Genomic DNA, 16900 nt, shown 5'->3' with positions numbered 1-16900 from the left:
GTCACATCCCCAGAGTTCACATAGCATTCCCAGGTACAAATTCTCTGGTCCTTCTGCCAGAACCCAGACTTCCTTTTGATCCCCTATGGAGGTTAGGTACCCCCCACAAACTGTGTTCCTCACAGGAGTGCCTGACATCTGGCTCCACTCCTCTGGGAGGAGGCAGTTGTTACTCTTGGAATGATTAATCCCATCATTCCTTAGGCCTGTAAAGGGATCTGGTTAGCAGCAGCCAAAGGTCTCCTACTTCTGGAAGCAGCTGGGCCAGTCAAGGGTAGCTCCTACCATGCAAAACACAGCCTCCAGCTGGGGTTCTGTCTCTGGGGCCTCGAAAAACAGGGCTAAGCCTTCTTTTGGAGGAAGGCTCTTTGAAGGCTCTACTGTTCTAATTCTTCCAGCCTGGATTTCCCTGATTCAGTTCATGAATCAACAGCCCTAGAGGAGCAGGAAGAAGATTTACTTAGTGATGCTCAGGCTCCTTGAGGACTGGACCAAAGTTAGAACCAGTTTGGAAGTTGCCAGGGATAACGGCAGGGCAGCTGCTCTGCTGCATCTATTGGTGCTGGCCCAGGCTGGAGCTGCTGGTAAATGCCACATTGCAGACACAGGGCTTCTCATCACTGTGGGCCAGCTGGTGGATGAGCAGGTGGGAACTCGGGTGAAGCTCTTGCCACACTCACTGCAAGTGTAAGGCTTATGGCTTGTGTGAGTATGTTGGTGCTGAAGCAGATCTGAACTGTCTACAAAACTCTTGCTGCAACTGGAGCATTTATAGGGCATCTGGCCTGTGTGCGAGCTCTGGTGTTTAAGGAGCACGGAGCTGTGGTAGTAGCTTTTGCCACATTCTGAGCAGGCATAGGGTTGTTCACCCAAGTGGATGCACTGGTGCTCAATGATTTGGGTGTGCTCACCAAAGCCACACAATGCTTAGTCATTTATGAGTATGCTGGTGCCATAGACAGTATGAGCTTTTGGTGAACTTCTTGTCACATTCATTGCAATTACAAGGAGTCTCTCCAGTGTGTGAATGCTGGTACTTGAGCATATAAAAGCTGTGCCCAAAGCTGGCACCAGACCAGGCACAGCAGTAAGGGCTGCACATCCCTGTGTGAGTGCTGGACCTACAAAAACTTAAGAGCTAAGGCTGAAGCTCTTACTGCAGTCCCCATAGCCATAGGGCTTCTTGCCCCTGTGTGTGAGCTGGTGCTGGATTAGAATGGACCTAATGCTGAAAGTCTTATCACACTCAGCAGGTATGGAGCTATTCACTGATGTGCTCTGTTGGTGTTTAACCAGGTTGAAGCCGCAGCCAAAAGCCTCCCTGTATTCCAGGAGCTTATGGAACTTGTAGGGCTGGAGGCCTGAGTGGGAAACCACGGTGTTGCACAGGGTTGGAGCTGAGGCTGAAGCAACGGCCAGACTCAGGGCAGAGGTATAGGCTCTGACCAGTGTGTACCTGGTAGCGCTTAACTAGATCTGAGCCACGCTGGAAACTTTTGTCACACTCTGAACAACAGTAGGGATTCTTACCTGCATGGCTGCTTTTGATGTGTGGGAGAGGTTAGGGTTCAAAGCTGATGGCCAAGGAAGAATTCTTGAAACATGTCTGGTGCAAAAAGGTAGTTTTATTTAAAGTACAGGGACATGACCTGTGAGCAGAAAGAGCTGCCATGGGGTCATGAGGAGGGCCCATTCTATACTTTCAAGTTGGGAGAGGGTTAGGGCTAGTGTAAGCCTCCCAGGTATTTTGGAAACAAGGATTCCAGGATCCTGCGGGGGCTAGCTGTTACTAGGAAAGACCACTACTGTTTAGTGGAAACTTAGACATGAGGCCCTGAAGATGTGGATCAGTGGGTCATATGCTTGGGGGACGATTGCTAACATGTATCTTAGGGGACAGAGCTAAAGGAAGTTTCTAAAGAATTTTTATGTTAAAATAGATTTACAGGATCCTGAGCACGGCGGGGGTGGGGGTGGGTGGAGCTAGGATCGCCCTTGGCCCTCAGCCCAGCAGTAACACTGAGGCCGTCGAGTCCCTAGAGGAATGTCCCTCTGCCTCTTTCACGGGCTTGCCCGGGGTCTGCGGGCAGCAAGGAAGTGGAACCACTTCTCTTCCGCCTCTGTTTCCCACATCACTTCTGCGTGAAAGAGGCCCGGGAAGCGGGCTCCGGTCAGCGCACCTCCCAGCACTCCGCGGCCTTGGGGAGCGCAAGGCAGTTGGTCCTGCTAACGGCTTCCTCCCTGGGCCAGAGCCTGACCGCCAGCGGCATTCGGGCCTGTTTCCCAGGAGGCTGGCTGGGGCGTGCACACGGCGGGGCGGGGCGCGGAGCTCCGGGCGCCCCAGATCCGGACGTCCCCCTCCCGCACCGCGCCGCCCCCTCCCGCACCGCGCCGCCCCCTCCGGCTCCCCTCGCCACTTCCGGCGACGCGCACTACGGCGCAGCGAAGAAAGAGCTCTCCCAGACGCCAGCCACGCCGCTCGGAAGGGGAGGGTCGCCGCGAGCCTTTCCCCACCCAGGGTGGGGTGGGGCCCGGGGCCGGCCCCGGAACCGGAAATGCCGCTCTAGGAAGTGGCAGCGCCCGGTCTCGGTAGGTTTAACCCTCTCATTCACCTAACTGAGCAAGAGCTTCCCATCGGCCGCCGCTGTCAGGCGCTTCATCCTGCGGACCTGGCTTCCGAGTCTGAGCCCGTCAGCGCGGACGTCGGTGGCCGGGCGATCCCTGTGGGGCAGGGAAGCGAGCTGGAAGGAAAAGGCGGTCGCTGTAGTGAACACGCCGGGTGGGGGGTGGAGTAGCCACGCCCCCTGGAGCCGCACGGTCCTGAGGCCCCAGGTCGGATGCCTGGGTTCTCCAAAGGCACCAGTCCGCTGCGAGCCCCCTGGACCCCTCCTCTGTCCTAACGCAGGCGCGCTCGGCCCGGCGCCGACCACATACCCCAGCGTGCACCACACGCGCTTGGGTTTGCTCAGCGATTAGATAACCACTACTCTCTAGTGCCTTCCGCGACCGTCTAGAGTCCCGGGACCGAGAACTACGACTTCCAACTTGCAAACTAACTGCGGTGGCGCCACTTAAAAGGCGTCAGAGAGGAGGTGCCTGGCCACGCCCCTCTCCTCCAGTTCCGCTCCTCCGGAGGAGCGGCGCGGAGGGGGGCGGAGCCTTAGGCTTGAGCCAAGATGGCGGCTGCGAAACCGACCCTCACGGACTCGCTCTCGTTCTGCCTCGCGCAGCTCACGGCGGCGGCCGGGGAGGGTCTAGGTGGGGGAAAGGACACAGCTACCAACGAGACACCCTTGGGCCGTGCGCTCTTAGCCCTCCGCACGCGCCACGTCAAGGCTGCAGGGGGAATCGAGCGCTTCCGGGCGCGCGGCGGGCTCCGCCCCCTTCTCGCTCTGCTACGGCGAGCGGCTGCAGCGGGTCCCGCCCCGTCCCAGGCTGGCGCCGGCTCCGCCCCCTCGTCCGTCGAGTCAGCGACTTCTGCTGGCCCCGCCCCTTCGCCGGGCCCTACCCCCTCCGCTGCGGCGGCGTCGGCGCCCTCGCCACCAGCGCGCCTGCGCAAGACTCTGGACTTGGCGCTCAGCATCCTAGCCAACTGCTGTACGGAAGGGGCGTGCCGGGCTGAAGTGCGCAGGCTCGGAGGCATCCTCCCTTTGGGTAAGTGCCCCGCCCTCCTCTCCTGGAAGGGTTCCGCGCGCTGCAACTTCTGGCTCCGGGCCTGGGCGGGGTTTTGAGCTCTTCGTGGTGCCGCGGGAAGGCGGGACCTTTCCGAGCGGAGACCCCCATGCCTCTCCAACCCTCCGGCCTTCTGTAGAGATGACGCCTGAACCTGAGCAGATCAGAGCGTTGCAGGCAGGACCTGGGTGTCGATGGCCTCCTCGAATCCGGGCCGGTGGAGGCCAGGGGTGATGCGGTGACTTGTAGGTGATTTATGAGGTTGTAGGGTTTATAGCAGACACTTAATGCCTACGGCGTGGCCCTGCAGAGGGCGACCGTTCCACGACCGGGGGCCGGAAAGTGTCCTGTGTCTGCAGGGAGAAAGAACCCACTGTGGAGGGATCGCGCCCTCCCACCGCCGGAGGTCCCAGGACGGGCTGGCACTGCGAGTCCCTAAAAACCAGCGCGAGAAGAACAAATCCGAACGGAGGAGAACACGCGGGGCCCCGGGTGCTCGGTCGGCCCGGCCCGCCTTGGGCTCAGGTCCTGATCCGAGCCCCGCACCGGCTTTCTGCTCCGCGAGCGTCGGCTGCTTCCCCCGCTTCTGCTCGCCCTCTCTCGCGCGCTCAAATAAATAAAATCTTAAAGACAAAACAGGCTTTTCTGTTTACCAGCCCAGTTGGCGCCCCCAGTGGCCCTGTGGGGAGCACCGGCTGCCGGAGCTGGAACAGACTCCTGGCCTCTCGTGCATCGGCCGCAACGTGTTTGGCGGGAGGCCTGGCACATTAAGTCCTCAGTAAATTACTGGCTTTGCTGTTAGCGCGTGACGCGCATCATCGGCCGCTCTTCCTCATGGTGAATCTCTGCCGAGTCCGTCCGCATTCACCCTTCCCGCATCCGTGCTCGGGGACTGGTGCCCGGGACGGCCGTGCTGGGAGCTGACTCGGTTTAGGCCACTCTCCCACCTTAACAACGGGGACAGCCTCCTGCTGCTTCCCTTGCCTTGTTCCTTCTCTATAATCCTTTCTCCTCAATCTGGTTGCCAGACTGCATCGCAGCCCTACTGTTCTTGAGATCCTGTGTGGTTCCCAGGGCCCTCATATTCCAGTCCTGCCTGATCTCTCGGCCTGGTATTCTGAGGCCCGGCACAGACACTGGATCTCAATTCTGGGCCTTGGCAAGGGGCGCTTCCAAATCTGAAATGCCCTGTAACATCCGCATCCACCATCTTCCTAACAAATATTGACCCATTTAACCTTCCAGACCTATCCGGTATTAGCTTCTTCCAAAGGCCTTCCCTGACAATCTCAGGTCACGTTCTTGAGGTCATTAATGAGAGAGACACGAAGAGGTAGGACCCTCAAGAGGCCAAATTCTCTTGCAGTGACTATTCTTCAATGTGTGAAGACAGACAGCATCCAGAACCGAACAGCCCGGGCTCTGGGGAACTTAGCTATGGAACCTGAGAGCTGTGGGGACATCCATTCTGCGGGTGAGAAGGCTATGAGTGTGGCGTCAGCTGGGGCTTGGGGTGGCGGAGGGGCGTGGTTATCTCCTTGCTTCCTCTTTGTCCTCCTCTTCTCTCTCCAGGTGCTGTTCCTCTGCTCGTTGAGAGCCTGACAGCCTGCCAGGACTCCCAATGCCTGCAGAGTGTGGTGCGTGCCCTCCGCAACCTGGCGGACTCACCCCAGCACCGCCTGGCCCTGGCACAGCAGGGGGCAGTACGCCCTCTGGCTGAGCTTCTGGCCGCTGCCCCAGACCCTGCGCTGACCTTGGCCCTAGTGCGTGCGCTCTTGGAGCTGAGTCGAGGTTGCTCCCGGGCCTGTGCTGAGCAGCTAAGTCTGGGTGGGGGGCTAGGACCACTGGTCAGTTTGGCCTCCCACCCCAAAAAGGCAGTACGAGAGGCAGCTATCCTGATCCTTGCCAACTTGTGTGCCCAAGGCCTTGTACGGCCTGCACTGGGCAATGCTGGTGGTGTGGAGGTACTACTAGGTGAGCTCCGACGGCGTAGGGGGCCTAATGGAGCTGGCCCAGCCTCCCAGCAGCCCCTGGTGCGGGCTGTGTGCCTGCTGTGCCGGGAGGCCATCAACCGGGCCCGGCTGCGGGATGCAGGTGGTTTGGAGCTATTGATGGGTCTGCTGCGGGACCCGCGTGCCAGTGCCTGGCACCCTCGTGTCGTGGCTGCCCTTGTGGGCTTCCTGTATGACACTGGAGCCCTGGGCCGGCTACAAGCTCTGGGACTTGTACCGCTCTTGGCTGGGCAGCTGTGTGGCGATGCTGGTGATGAGGAAGAAGAGGGAAGAGAAGCTGCTTCTTGGGACTTCCCTGAGGAGCGGACCCCTGAGAGGGCAGAGGCCGGAAGCTTCCGAAGCCTAAGGCGAGTCTCCACCTGATTGCTGAGGATGCAGGGCTCTGGTGCTCTTCACTACCCTCATCCCCCCCCAACTCGGTCTCAGTAGGACTCTTATTGACTCATTCTCCCTGGGCAAGACCACCAGGTCTACCTTTGGCCTTGGCTGTACCCCAGCACTTCTGAACTTTGGGACCCAGACAGTTCACTGGGCCTTTTTTATTTTGTTCTGTTTGGCCCTCGCTAGAATATAAATTCTAGGAGGATGGGGACTTTAGTTTTGTTCATTGTTTGTGCCCAGTACCTAATACTGGGCTTGGCACATAATTGGCCCATAGGCATCCGTAATTGCTAAATGAGTTGGGTGTTTTTTTGCCTCCATTTCTCTTTCTTTCCTATCTCCCCGTGGCCCCACGTCTTCTTCCTGGCTTCAGGCACCTGTTTTTGCATGACCGCTCTTTTGGCCCTGCTCCATTACCTTGGCTCTGGGTTCAGTCTCTCCTTTCTCCCTCTGCAGGTCGTGGCTGGTCTCTGAGGGCTACGCCGCAGGCCCGGGAGACATCTCTCCTGACTGGTCCCCTGAGCGATGTCCCCCGCCTCCACCACCCCCAGAGCCAGCTGAGCCAACCAGCCCCGCCCTGGGCCCAGCCTCACTGCGGACGCCTCGCACGCTGCGCACACCAGGGCGGAGCCCTGCAGCCACCTCTGAGGAGCCTTGGGGCCGTGAGGGGCCAGCGCTGCTGCTACTGTCCCGATTCTCCCAGGCTCCCGACCCAAGTGGGGCATTGGTGACCGGCTCAGCCCTGTGTGGCCTGCTGGCCTATGTGACAGGCTCGCCGGGCCCACCGAGCCCACGTGCACTGCGCATCCTGGCACGCCTTACCTGCAACCCCGCCTGTCTCGAGGCCTTCGTGCGCAGCTACGGTGCCGCACTGCTGCGTGCCTGGCTTGTGTTAGGCGTTGCTCCAGATGACTGGCCCACACTACGTGCCCGGCCCGCCCGACGCCAGCACCGGGAGCTGGGTGTGTCTCCCATAAGAGGTCCATCCCCCTCTAGTTCTGGACCGAGAACCTCACCTTGCCACTCATGGCTCTCCCTGCCTTCTCCAGCCTAACCATCAACTTCAGCCAGCACATGGGAGGGGGAGAGGGACTCCCGGGATGCAAAGTTCTGCCCAAGTCTTGGGGCCCAGATACCCCAACACCAGGTGTAGCCCCAACAACTTAGAATTGTGCTTGTCTGTATTGCTTTATCTCATCTGCTCTGCTCTTGGTTCTGCATTGTCCTGATTGCCTTCCCACGGGGCATCCTGATTAGAAAACCCACAGCTGAGGCCCCGTGACCTCCCACTACTCCCAGCACTGCAAGGGCGGGCTCTGTCTTCTGCGTTCCGACTGCACTTCCTGACCGTCACACTTTGTTCTTGTCCTTGACCTCTATTTCCTAGCATCTGGACCCTTTCTCTCCAGGGCCTGCAGTCATCCCCTCTTACGGCCCCTAAGGCTTTTGCCGGAGTCGGGACATCAACTCTCAAGCTGATCAGCTCTGTTCATCTCCGCAGGTGAGATGTTGCTGCAGAACTTGACCGTGCAGGCTGAATCACCCTTTGGAGTGGGTGCCCTCACTCACCTGCTGCTCTCTGGAAGCCCTGAGGACCGTGTGGCCTGTGCACTGACCCTTCCCTTCATCTGTCGGTGAGGAGGATGTGGGTGTCTCATAGGGGTCAGGGGAGCAAAGTTGCTATTCTGCAGTGTCACCCGTTTTCACCTTTCTTCCCAAAGGAAACCCTCTCTGTGGCGCCGGCTACTTTTGGACCAGGGTGGCCTCCGTCTCCTCCTCTCGGCACTAACTCGGCCAGCTCCACATCCACTGTTCCTCTTCTTTGCTGCAGACTCCCTTTCCTGCCTCCAGGGCCTGGTGTCTCCCACGGCGATTCCAGCCCTTTTATCTCCAGTCCCGCTGGACCTAGATTCCCCATCCCCTTGCCTCTATGAACCTCTGCTGGGCCCAGCCCCCATCCTAGCCCCTGACCTGCACTTCCTGCTGGACTCGGGCCTACGGCTCCCTGCCCGGCGCGCTGCCTCAGCTACTGCCTCACCTTTCTTCCGGGCTCTGCTAGCCGGCAGCTTTGCCGAAGCCCAGATGGACCTGGTGCCGCTTCGAGGCCTGTCACCCAGTGCAGCCCGGCCTATCCTGCATCACTTGCATGGTTGCCGGGGCTGTGGGGCGGCCCTGGGGCCAATTCCCCCACCAGGCCAGCCCCTGCTGGGCTCAGAAGCTGAGGAGGCCCTGGAGGCTGCTGGCCGTTTCTTGCTGCCTGGGCTGGAGGAGGAGCTGGAAGAGGCTGTGAGCCGTATCCACCTTGGACCCCATGGTGGCCCAGAGTCCGTGGGTGAGGTATTCCGCTTGGGCCGGCCCCGGTTGGTTGCCCATTGTGCCCGCTGGACCCTGGGCCCAGGGCAGTGCCCGCGGAAGCGGGCCTTGGCCTTAGTGGGGCTTGTGGAGGCAGCAGGAGAGGAGGCAGGGCCTCTGACTGAGGCTTTACTGGCTGTGGTGATGGGGGTTGAAATGGGAGGCAAGGGTTCCAGCGTAGACTGTTGATGTCCCCTGGGATGGGTCGGCTATGAAGGAGGACTCCTTCCGGGCAGCACAAGAGGAGGCCGAGCAGAAGTTACCGTCAAAGACTGATGAGAGAATGGAGTTCTGCCCCAGGACAGCGGGCTGAAGACGCAGGAGTGAGAAGGCCAGGCCACAGCTGGAGTATGCGGCCCGCAGAAGGAGAGCAGCCCAGGGCGTCAGGCACCTGGCCTGGCCTAGCCTTCCAGAGTTGAGATTAAAAACTTCGGGGTTGGATACTCATATTGTGTGGTGTCTCTGCTTACTTTCCTGTGGGACTCCCCCTACCCCCCCCCCCCCCAATCCACCAGGATCTTTTTCAGGTTGCTGTATCTCAGTATAGGCTACCCCGAGCATGTAGGAGTTTAATAAGTAAGTTCCTGGAGTCCTGGGATAGAATAGAGTATGTGGGGGGAAGCCTGCTTCCTGCTCACGCAACTTCATTGCTCAGACAAATACCCACCTAGACACACAGACTCTGGTCAGGGATGAAGGGGCTGGGCTGAGGGAATGCAGTAAGTGTGGGAAAGTATGTCCAAGGCCTTGGCATTACTGTTAACTGAGTGTCTTTCACCCATCTTGAGCCTTCAGAGTCTGGGTCTGTTTTCATCTCTTGGGCCAAGTAGCCTTCTGCTATTGGCCTAAGGGAGGACCTGCTGTGTTCCTGGAGTCCCTAAGGCAGGTCCTGCCTTAATTTCACTCCGAGAGAGCCAGAGCCTCGGGTGCATTCAGGCAAGGGAAGGGCTTATGTTGTGCTTTGGTCTCTCAGGGCAGGGTCTGTCTATCACCTGGATCCCAGCTCACTAGCCTGACTGAGGAGTGTGCCTGGACTGGGTCTGGGGAGCTAAGGTTGGCTCTTGCTGTCACTGTGCTTCTGTGTCCAGCTCTCTGTCCTCAGGCTGTGCATGAGAATCACCCAGAGAGCTTTTAAAAATGTTGATGTCTAGGCCCTTCCTCAGTGAACTGGATTGAGGGAAGGATACCCTGGGCATCGGTATTTTTAAGAAGCTTCCCAGGTCGCTTGAGCTTGCTGCTGGCCTGAGGGCCACAGTCCAGGACTCATGTGGATTGAGACCCACAGTCCAGTGGCTGCAACATTACTGTGTCTGTCCGTACATATCTAAGTGTTCATTTCCACTTTGACTTCTCAAGGTCCCAGGCCAGGGAAGGTTCCGCTGTGACTGGACTCTGTGTCTCGAGTGTCTATGTTCATCAGTATCTCGAGAAAGGGCTCTTTTGGAACAGGTCTGGGTTACCTCAGTGTTGGGGAAGGAAGGGCTTTGTCCTGAAGGCTGGCTGTGGTCTGGCTGCCTGGGCATGTTTCTGCTGAGGCTTCATGGGGTTTGGGCCCGAGTTCAGTGTGCCCATGTCTATGTCTGTTTCCAAGTCTGAGAGAGAAGGTCCTGGCTGAGAGGGTGGGACAGTTCCTTGCGTCTGTCTGTCTGTCTCTGTTTCTGAGCGATTTGTTTCTGGTAGATGTGCCCTTTGGGATCTCTGTTCATGTCCCTGTTAGGGTCTCTAACGGAAGGTCTCTGAACCTGTTGCCTGATCCTTAGAACCATTACTCCTGCCGTCAACCCAAAAATTCTGTCTGGAGCAAGTATCCCAAGAATGGCCTGAGTGCACAGGACTCTACACAGGACTCCGGTTGCTAGCTTTGGGACGCGTTTGCTTGGGGTCCTCAGTGTGTGTCTAAGAGTTCGATCCTGGCCTGGGAGAGCCGCTTCTCTGACTCGGGCTCTGGCCGCCCCAGCTCCCGGCGGCGGAGGCCGAGGCTGGGGTGTGGCTGCCTCCGCGGCAGCAGCCGAGCGGGCTGGGCCCGGGTGGGCCGCGGCCCTCCCTCCCATACACGCCCCCACCCCGAGTTCTCCCGTTCTTTGCACCCCCGCCCCCCCCCCAGCCCCATCCCAGCGGGTCCCGGCTTCCTTACATGGTCACGGCCGGGCCTCCAACTCCCGGACGTCCCCCCCGCCCCCCGCCCCCACCGGACACAGCCCCCGCCCTGCTCGCCCCGCGCGGAGCGCCCGCGCCCCGCCATGGAGGACCTGGGTGAGTGGGGCTCGGGTCCCCTGGTCCGCAGCTCCCCACCGCCCTCCGGACCCGCTCTCCGCTGCTGGGAACCCCGCGCACTCCCCTCGTCTCCCCACCCCCGCCTCGGGTCTTCTGGGTTCTGGTCTCTGCCTGCGCCTCCTTTCCGACTCCACGTCCCCCTTCCTGCCTCTCCCTTCCTGCCTCTCCCGGGACCGGCCGCTCGCTCCCTCCTTCCCTCGCTCAGCTGCTCCGTCGCGAGCTGCCGACGAACGGGCGGGCGGGCGCAGCGCCCACCCGCGGGCACCTGGGCTCGGGGGCGCTGGGGAAGGAGGGGTCAAAGGGGTCTGGGGTCCAGGCATTGGGAAGGTAGTCTGGAAAGCAGACTATGACGTCACATTCTGGAGAAGAAAACAGGTCCATCTCAGGGTTTGGGGAAGAAAAGAGTTGTGCGCCCCTGAATATGGGAGGGGTCGGGTGTTTGGGGGACAGAAAGAAAATGGATGAGTGCCAAGATGCCGGGGGAGGGTAAGGGCTCCACTGTGGTACTCAGAAATAAGTGAAGGCGCAGGGAGTTCTAGGTTGTGGGAAGGAAAGGGTCTAAAGGATCTGCATCTGGGAACGAGAGCTGGCGGGGGGGGGGGGGGGGGGGGGGGAGGGGGGGGTGTCTTGGGGGAGGAAGGAGGACCCAGGCATCTCCTCCTTCTGGTCTATTGAAAGGGACAGAAGGCTGTGCTCTCCGGGCTAGAGAAGGGGTTCAGGCACCCTGTGATGGTGGGTGCTGCCCCGCCGGGTAAGGGCCCTGTGGAAAATACGCCCATCAGAAAGCAGGTCCCCGCAGACCTGCCAATGAGGAGGATACGGTGGGAGCCAGTGCCTGGACATGGGCCGGGGCTGGGCAGGCCTGTTTAGGGGCAGGAGGGGGCAGGAATCAGTGGGCAGAAAGAGCATCCGATCAGAAAGTTGGGTGCCAGGCGTACAGCCAGTTGAGCAATTTGGAGGGAAGCCAGATTTGGCTTGAGTAAAGAGTCAATTTTGACTGCATCAGGGAAGATGCAGAGAATGAAAGAATCAGGCGGCTTTCGTGTAGGACTCCCAAGATGAGCCATTTGGTATGTTTTGGCCATAAATATTCCTTGCTGCCCTTCCACTTCTCTGCCTCTGTCTGGCCTGTGTTTTTGCATCTGATTTCTGACCTCTGCTCTTAATACTGGCTTCTGCTCTCCTTAACTACAGCCTACTTGGAACCCTTACCCTCTAATCTCTTAAGGCCCTGTCTCTGCTCTAACCTTAACCTCTCAATGGCTCACCCTGGCGGCCTGTTCCCTGCAGATGCCCTGCTGTCTGACCTGGAGACCACCACCTCACACATGCCAAGGTCGGGGGTTCCAAAAGAGCGGACCCCAGAGCCTCTCACAGCTCCCCTGCCCTATGGCCACCAACCACAGGTGAGAGCCAATACTAAGGATTGGGGTAACACTAGGGCCAAGCTTGGCTAAGGCTAGAGGGATTTTGTTTGAGTGGGACAAAGTACAGGCCTATCGTCCCACACATGTGTCCTCTCTGTAGACGGGGTCTGGGGAGTCTTCCGGAGCCTCTGGGGACAAGGACCATCTATACAGGTGAGGGGCCTGGGAACTGGGAAGATGGGGAATCCAGCTGAGACTCAGGTAAGGAGGCTGGCCTTCTCCACCCCTGAACACAGATTCCCACCCTGTTTTGCAGTACGGTTTGCAAGCCTCGGTCCCCAAAGCCTGCAGCCCCTGCGGCCCCTCCCTTCTCCTCTTCCAGCGGTGTCTTGGGCACAGGGCTCTGTGAGCTAGACCGGTTGCTTCAGGAACTTAATGCTACCCAGTTCAACATCACAGGTACCAGGTTACAGAGACAGGCCTTGATGGGATGGGGAATGGGCAGGAAAGGGCAGAGACTGAGGCGTATACTCTTCGCAGGGTAGCGCTAGAGGGACACGAGTCTCAGCTGGCAGGGGTAGAGTATAGCTCCATGTCCAGTGCTCTTCTGTCCTCTCTGCAGATGAAATAATGTCTCAGTTCCCTCCAAGCAAGGAGACTGTAGGGGAACAGAAGGAGGACCAATGTGAGGACAAGAAAAGGCCCAGCCTGTGAGTTTGACACAGTTGGCAGAGCTGGGAGAGAAGTGATGGACACCCACGTTACTGGAGGGCAGCATGCCTTCCTCCGGGGGACTCAGAGCTGATACAGACTGTGTTCTTCACAGCCCTCCCAGCCCGTCTCCGGTTCTCCCAAAGCCTTCAGCAACCTCCGCCACCCTGGAGTTGGATAGATTGATGGCTTCGCTGTCGGATTTCCGTGTCCAAAACCATGTGAATCAGGTGGGGTGTGGGCCAGTGTGGATTTGTGGCTTCCCAACCCCTTTTTAGGACCTTCCACATCTGCTGCTTTGCTGACTAAACTCTCGTGTCCTCTTTGCTGCAGCTTCCAGCGTCTGGGTCAGCCCAGCCACCAGAGCCAAGCTCTGTGAATGAGGACTCCCCATCCTCACCAGGGCCGGCCAGCAAGGGCAGCCTAGACACCATGCTGGGGCTGCTGCAGTCTGATCTCAGCCGCCGTGGTGTTCCTACCCAGACCAAGGGTCTCTGTGGCTCCTGTAATAAACCTATTGCTGGGCAAGTAAGTGGGGCCCTGTGAGTAGAAAGGTAGAGACCCATGGACCTATCCTTATGGAGAGCCAGACTTTGTGCTGCTCCCTTTTAATAAATGACTCTGGGAAGTGGGTATTACCGTTGTTCATATTTTACAGATGAGGAGACTAAAGCTCTGAGTCACACAGCACGTAAGTGGCAGGATGAGAATTCTGACTCAGTTACCATTTATTGTGGTTCCGCTGTGTGCAGGCACTGTATTAGCTCCTTTATAAACCTCCATCTCACTTAGTCTTCACAAAAGTCTTACTGGTGCCACCCACCATCTCTCGGCACCAACAAGGACAGTTTCTCCTCCACTAGCATCTGGTTTGTGAGCTCTTATTCTTGGCTTATGGACTGAGTAGATGTTATTGATGACAACTGTGCCCAGTGGTTGACCTAGATCCTCCTGCTATATTTGGTGCCCTGCTTCCATTCCAAAACTTCCAATCTTAGCAAAGCAGGGTGGCATTATGACCCTTGTGGGCCCTAGGCACGTTCATCTTCTTGGGCCCCTTTCTCCATTAAAAATATATTTTTTAAATTGTGCTTTATGACTGTGTTGGTGTAAAGATGAATATATTAATATTATACATCAAATCATTTCCTTCTAGCTCATTTTTGTCTTCTGATTTTAAAGTAATTGCAGCATTTTCATGGGCTCCTAAAATTATTGAGGGCCCTAGGCACTGTGCTGCTGGAAGCCCTGGGTTGAATCTGTCACTTACAGACTCGAACATTAGGTTCTTCAGCCTCACCTCTCAGGGAGGGAGGGGAGAAATGAGCCAAGGGAGTCAAATGTAAAAAGAGAAAAAGAAAAAGGAAAACTTGAAATGTGCCATGTCAACCGTGGCTCCCTGGGCACATGGCAGCCCGAGGGCTACTCTGACCCAGGCCTTACCCCCAACTCCAGGTGGTGACTGCGCTGGGCCGGGCTTGGCACCCTGAGCACTTCATTTGCGGCGGCTGTTCCATGGCCCTGGGAGGCAGCAGCTTCTTTGAGAAGGACGGAGCCCCCTTCTGCCCTGAATGCTACTTTGAGCGCTTTTCCCCACGATGTGGCCTCTGCAATCAACCCATCAGACACGTGAGCCCCGCCTTTCCCAGAGCACCCCCACCCACGCCCTGCCCCTTTGCCTCCTCCTAGGCCCTTTGGACTCCGCCCACTCTCTCTGACTTCCAAGTGCCTACTTGGGTCTCCAGCACCTCAAACTCCTCCTTAAAGCCGTTCACGGAAGTATCACGGGGGGAGAGGGACGGTAGAAGGGATGGAGGGCCTCCCTGAGTGTCCCCGTTCCTTCTCCACAGAAGATGGTTACTGCCTTGGGCACCCACTGGCACCCGGAGCATTTCTGCTGCGTCAGTTGTGGGGAGCCCTTCGGAGATGAGGGTGAGAGCTTGGCTCCAGGCTGGAAAGATACGGGTCTGCTCAGGGTCCCGCCTAGCCCGCTGTGGTCCAGCCTCCTACAACGTGTCCCCCGCCCTCGGCCCCTCTCCCCCGCGCGCGCCCCTGCGGTCTCCTCCGTCCACCCTAGACCCGGTCCCTCCTTCTCGACTGCGCATTCTGGCCGCCCTCGTCTGGCCCCACAGTGTCAGGTCTCGCAAGCCCGGGGGCAGCCCGCAGGTTTGTTTCTTTCTGCTCGGTCGCGCCCCAGGTTTCCACGAGCGAGAGGGCCGCCCCTACTGCCGCCGCGACTTCCTGCAGCTGTTCGCGCCGCGCTGCCAGGGCTGCCAAGGCCCCATTCTGGACAACTACATCTCGGCGCTCAGCGCCCTGTGGCACCCGGACTGCTTCGTCTGCAGGGTGCGCCCCGCGCGAGGCTGGGGGGTGGGGAGAGGACCCCAAGCGTGACCCAAGCGAGCCCAGCTTGGAGCCGGGGGCGGGCGACTGATTCAGGTGTTCGAGGCCAGGCGCCTCGCGTCGAGGGGCGCTGTGGGCAGGGGGGTTCCCACGTTGGGTTATCAAGCTCCTAAAGCGAATGCTTGGGCCTGGGGGTTGGCGGCTGACCTGTCCTATCGCTACCGCCCTCCCCCAGGAATGCTTCGCCCCCTTCTCGGGAGGCAGCTTCTTCGAGCACGAGGGCCGCCCGCTGTGCGAGAACCATTTCCACGCGCGGCGCGGCTCGTTGTGCGCCACGTGCGGCCTCCCGGTGACCGGCCGTTGCGTGTCGGCCCTGGGCCGTCGCTTCCACCCGGACCACTTCACCTGCACCTTCTGCCTGCGCCCGCTCACCAAGGGCTCCTTCCAGGAGCGCGCCGGCAAGCCCTACTGCCAGCCCTGCTTCGTCAAGCTCTTCGGCTGACCGCCTGCGGGGCTTGGCCCCGCGAGAGACCAAGGCCCTAATGACCCCACCCTTCCCCCAAAAGACCCCACGGCCTCGGCCACGCTCTTTGAGCCCGGGGGGTCTCTCCCCAGCCCACCCTGGGAAGCCCCACCCACTGGAGAGACCCACCCCCGAGGTACTCTATTCTATACTCTTCAGTTCTCTAGGGTCAGATTCACAAAAGGGCCGGCCAATTTCAAGACCACATAGGTGGGTCCTGCACTGCAAAGCAGCCTACCTGAGGTCTCCACTTTATTCCCACCCTTGAGGGAGCCCGCTGACTGCAGGCGGGCCCTTGCAAGTCCCACTAACTAGAGGACAGGCCAGGACATACCTGCTCCCCACACCCTCACTGTTCTGTGCACTTTTTTTTCTACCTACATAAAAACACATGCCACATGACGCTGGTGCGGTGTCTCTGTGCGCGGTGATGCCTTGCCTCTCGTGCTGGCTCTGGCTGCAGCCCGTTCTAGGTCCGTGCCCTGTGGCCTCAGGGGGACCTGTAGCCTCAGCCTTTGCAAGCTGTCTCTCACACATCCAATGAGTCTGCACTGGATTGTACAGATAGTCGGGAGCCAGAACAGGAGGTCAAACTGGGCCCCACAGAAACTTCCCACCCTCACTCCCCACTTCTTCAGCAACCTGCATCCTTGAAATAAACATTGACCTGTCTCCAGCCCCCCTCCCCCACTCCCTCCTACTCTTGTCACCTTCTCTAATTTTCAGATTTTCCTCCCTTCCTGAAAAGACCCTCCAGAATGGGGCTCCATGCAGAAGTGCCAATTTATGGCCACTCTCTGAATCTGGGCATGAAAGCACAGCTTCGCTCTTACTTGTACTAACTCATAGCCTCTCCCCTAAGCAGAGGATGACACTTGGGGTGGTCAGAGTCATGACCAAAGGAAACACTGGGGGCTGTATGAGCCAGAAGGAGGCTTTTAACTCAGACTGGGAGTCCAGTAGGTCTTCCTGGAGGAGGGAACACCTGAGCTAAGCCCCAGCAGAAATGGCTGGGCCTGGGATTTTTAGATGTGGAGTTTAGGCTCCATTTGAACTCCTAGGGCCCAGAGCCTTTTTGAGCCTCTGAACCTTCACTTTGGACCCTGCAGTACCCTAAGGAGAGGGCTGGGATTCTTGAGTCCAAAGTGCAGGAGATTTTGAAGCTGGAAATGATGGATTCGCAGAGACCCTTCCTACTTGAGGAGGAACAGGTAGCCAAGGAGAGCATGTGTGAGTAAGACAAATGTGAGGTGTTCTCTGTCCTC

At 58.6% G+C, this 16900-nt stretch overlaps 2 protein-coding genes and 1 long non-coding RNA gene across 4 annotated transcripts; 2 read left to right on the top strand and 1 right to left on the bottom strand.

The window, feature by feature from the left end:
- Positions 1-1607: 1607 nt before the first annotated feature.
- Positions 1608-3178, bottom strand: LOC131819821 (uncharacterized). The gene is made up of 2 exons (XR_009349339.1): positions 2935-3178; positions 1608-2741 (listed from the first exon to the last, which is right to left on the bottom strand). It is a non-coding gene; the product is annotated as an uncharacterized LOC131819821 (long non-coding RNA).
- On the top strand, positions 3161-8864 carry ARMC5 (armadillo repeat containing 5). The gene is made up of 6 exons (XM_059155196.1): positions 3161-3654; positions 5039-5146; positions 5245-6031; positions 6522-7027; positions 7567-7699; positions 7787-8864. The coding sequence occupies exons 1-6, from the start codon at positions 3177-3179 to the stop codon at positions 8604-8606; spliced, it is 2832 nt and encodes a 943-aa protein (XP_059011179.1). The 5' UTR covers positions 3161-3176; the 3' UTR covers positions 8607-8864.
- Positions 8865-10563: 1699 nt separating this feature from the next.
- On the top strand, positions 10564-16037 carry TGFB1I1 (transforming growth factor beta 1 induced transcript 1). Of its 2 annotated transcripts, none has more exons than XM_059155191.1 (11): positions 10564-10670; positions 11982-12097; positions 12219-12271; positions 12375-12517; positions 12681-12768; positions 12885-12999; positions 13103-13297; positions 14225-14398; positions 14620-14701; positions 14967-15115; positions 15348-16037. In XM_059155191.1, exons 1-11 carry the CDS (start codon positions 10658-10660, stop codon positions 15612-15614), a joined length of 1395 nt encoding a protein of 464 aa, XP_059011174.1. In that variant the 5' UTR covers positions 10564-10657; the 3' UTR covers positions 15615-16037. The 2 variants fall into 2 exon arrangements, with proteins under 2 accessions (XP_059011174.1, XP_059011175.1); XM_059155192.1 differs by lacking the exon at positions 10564-10670 and adding an exon at positions 11567-11761.
- The last annotated feature ends 863 nt before the right edge of the window (positions 16038-16900 follow it).

The sequence above is a fragment of the Mustela lutreola genome, chromosome 17 (assembly GCF_030435805.1).
Source record: "Mustela lutreola isolate mMusLut2 chromosome 17, mMusLut2.pri, whole genome shotgun sequence".
In the NCBI taxonomy this organism is placed as follows: domain Eukaryota; kingdom Metazoa; phylum Chordata; class Mammalia; order Carnivora; family Mustelidae; genus Mustela; species Mustela lutreola.
The sequence above is the reverse complement of the archived record's forward strand: the minus strand, read 5'-3'. Positions and strand labels throughout refer to the sequence as shown.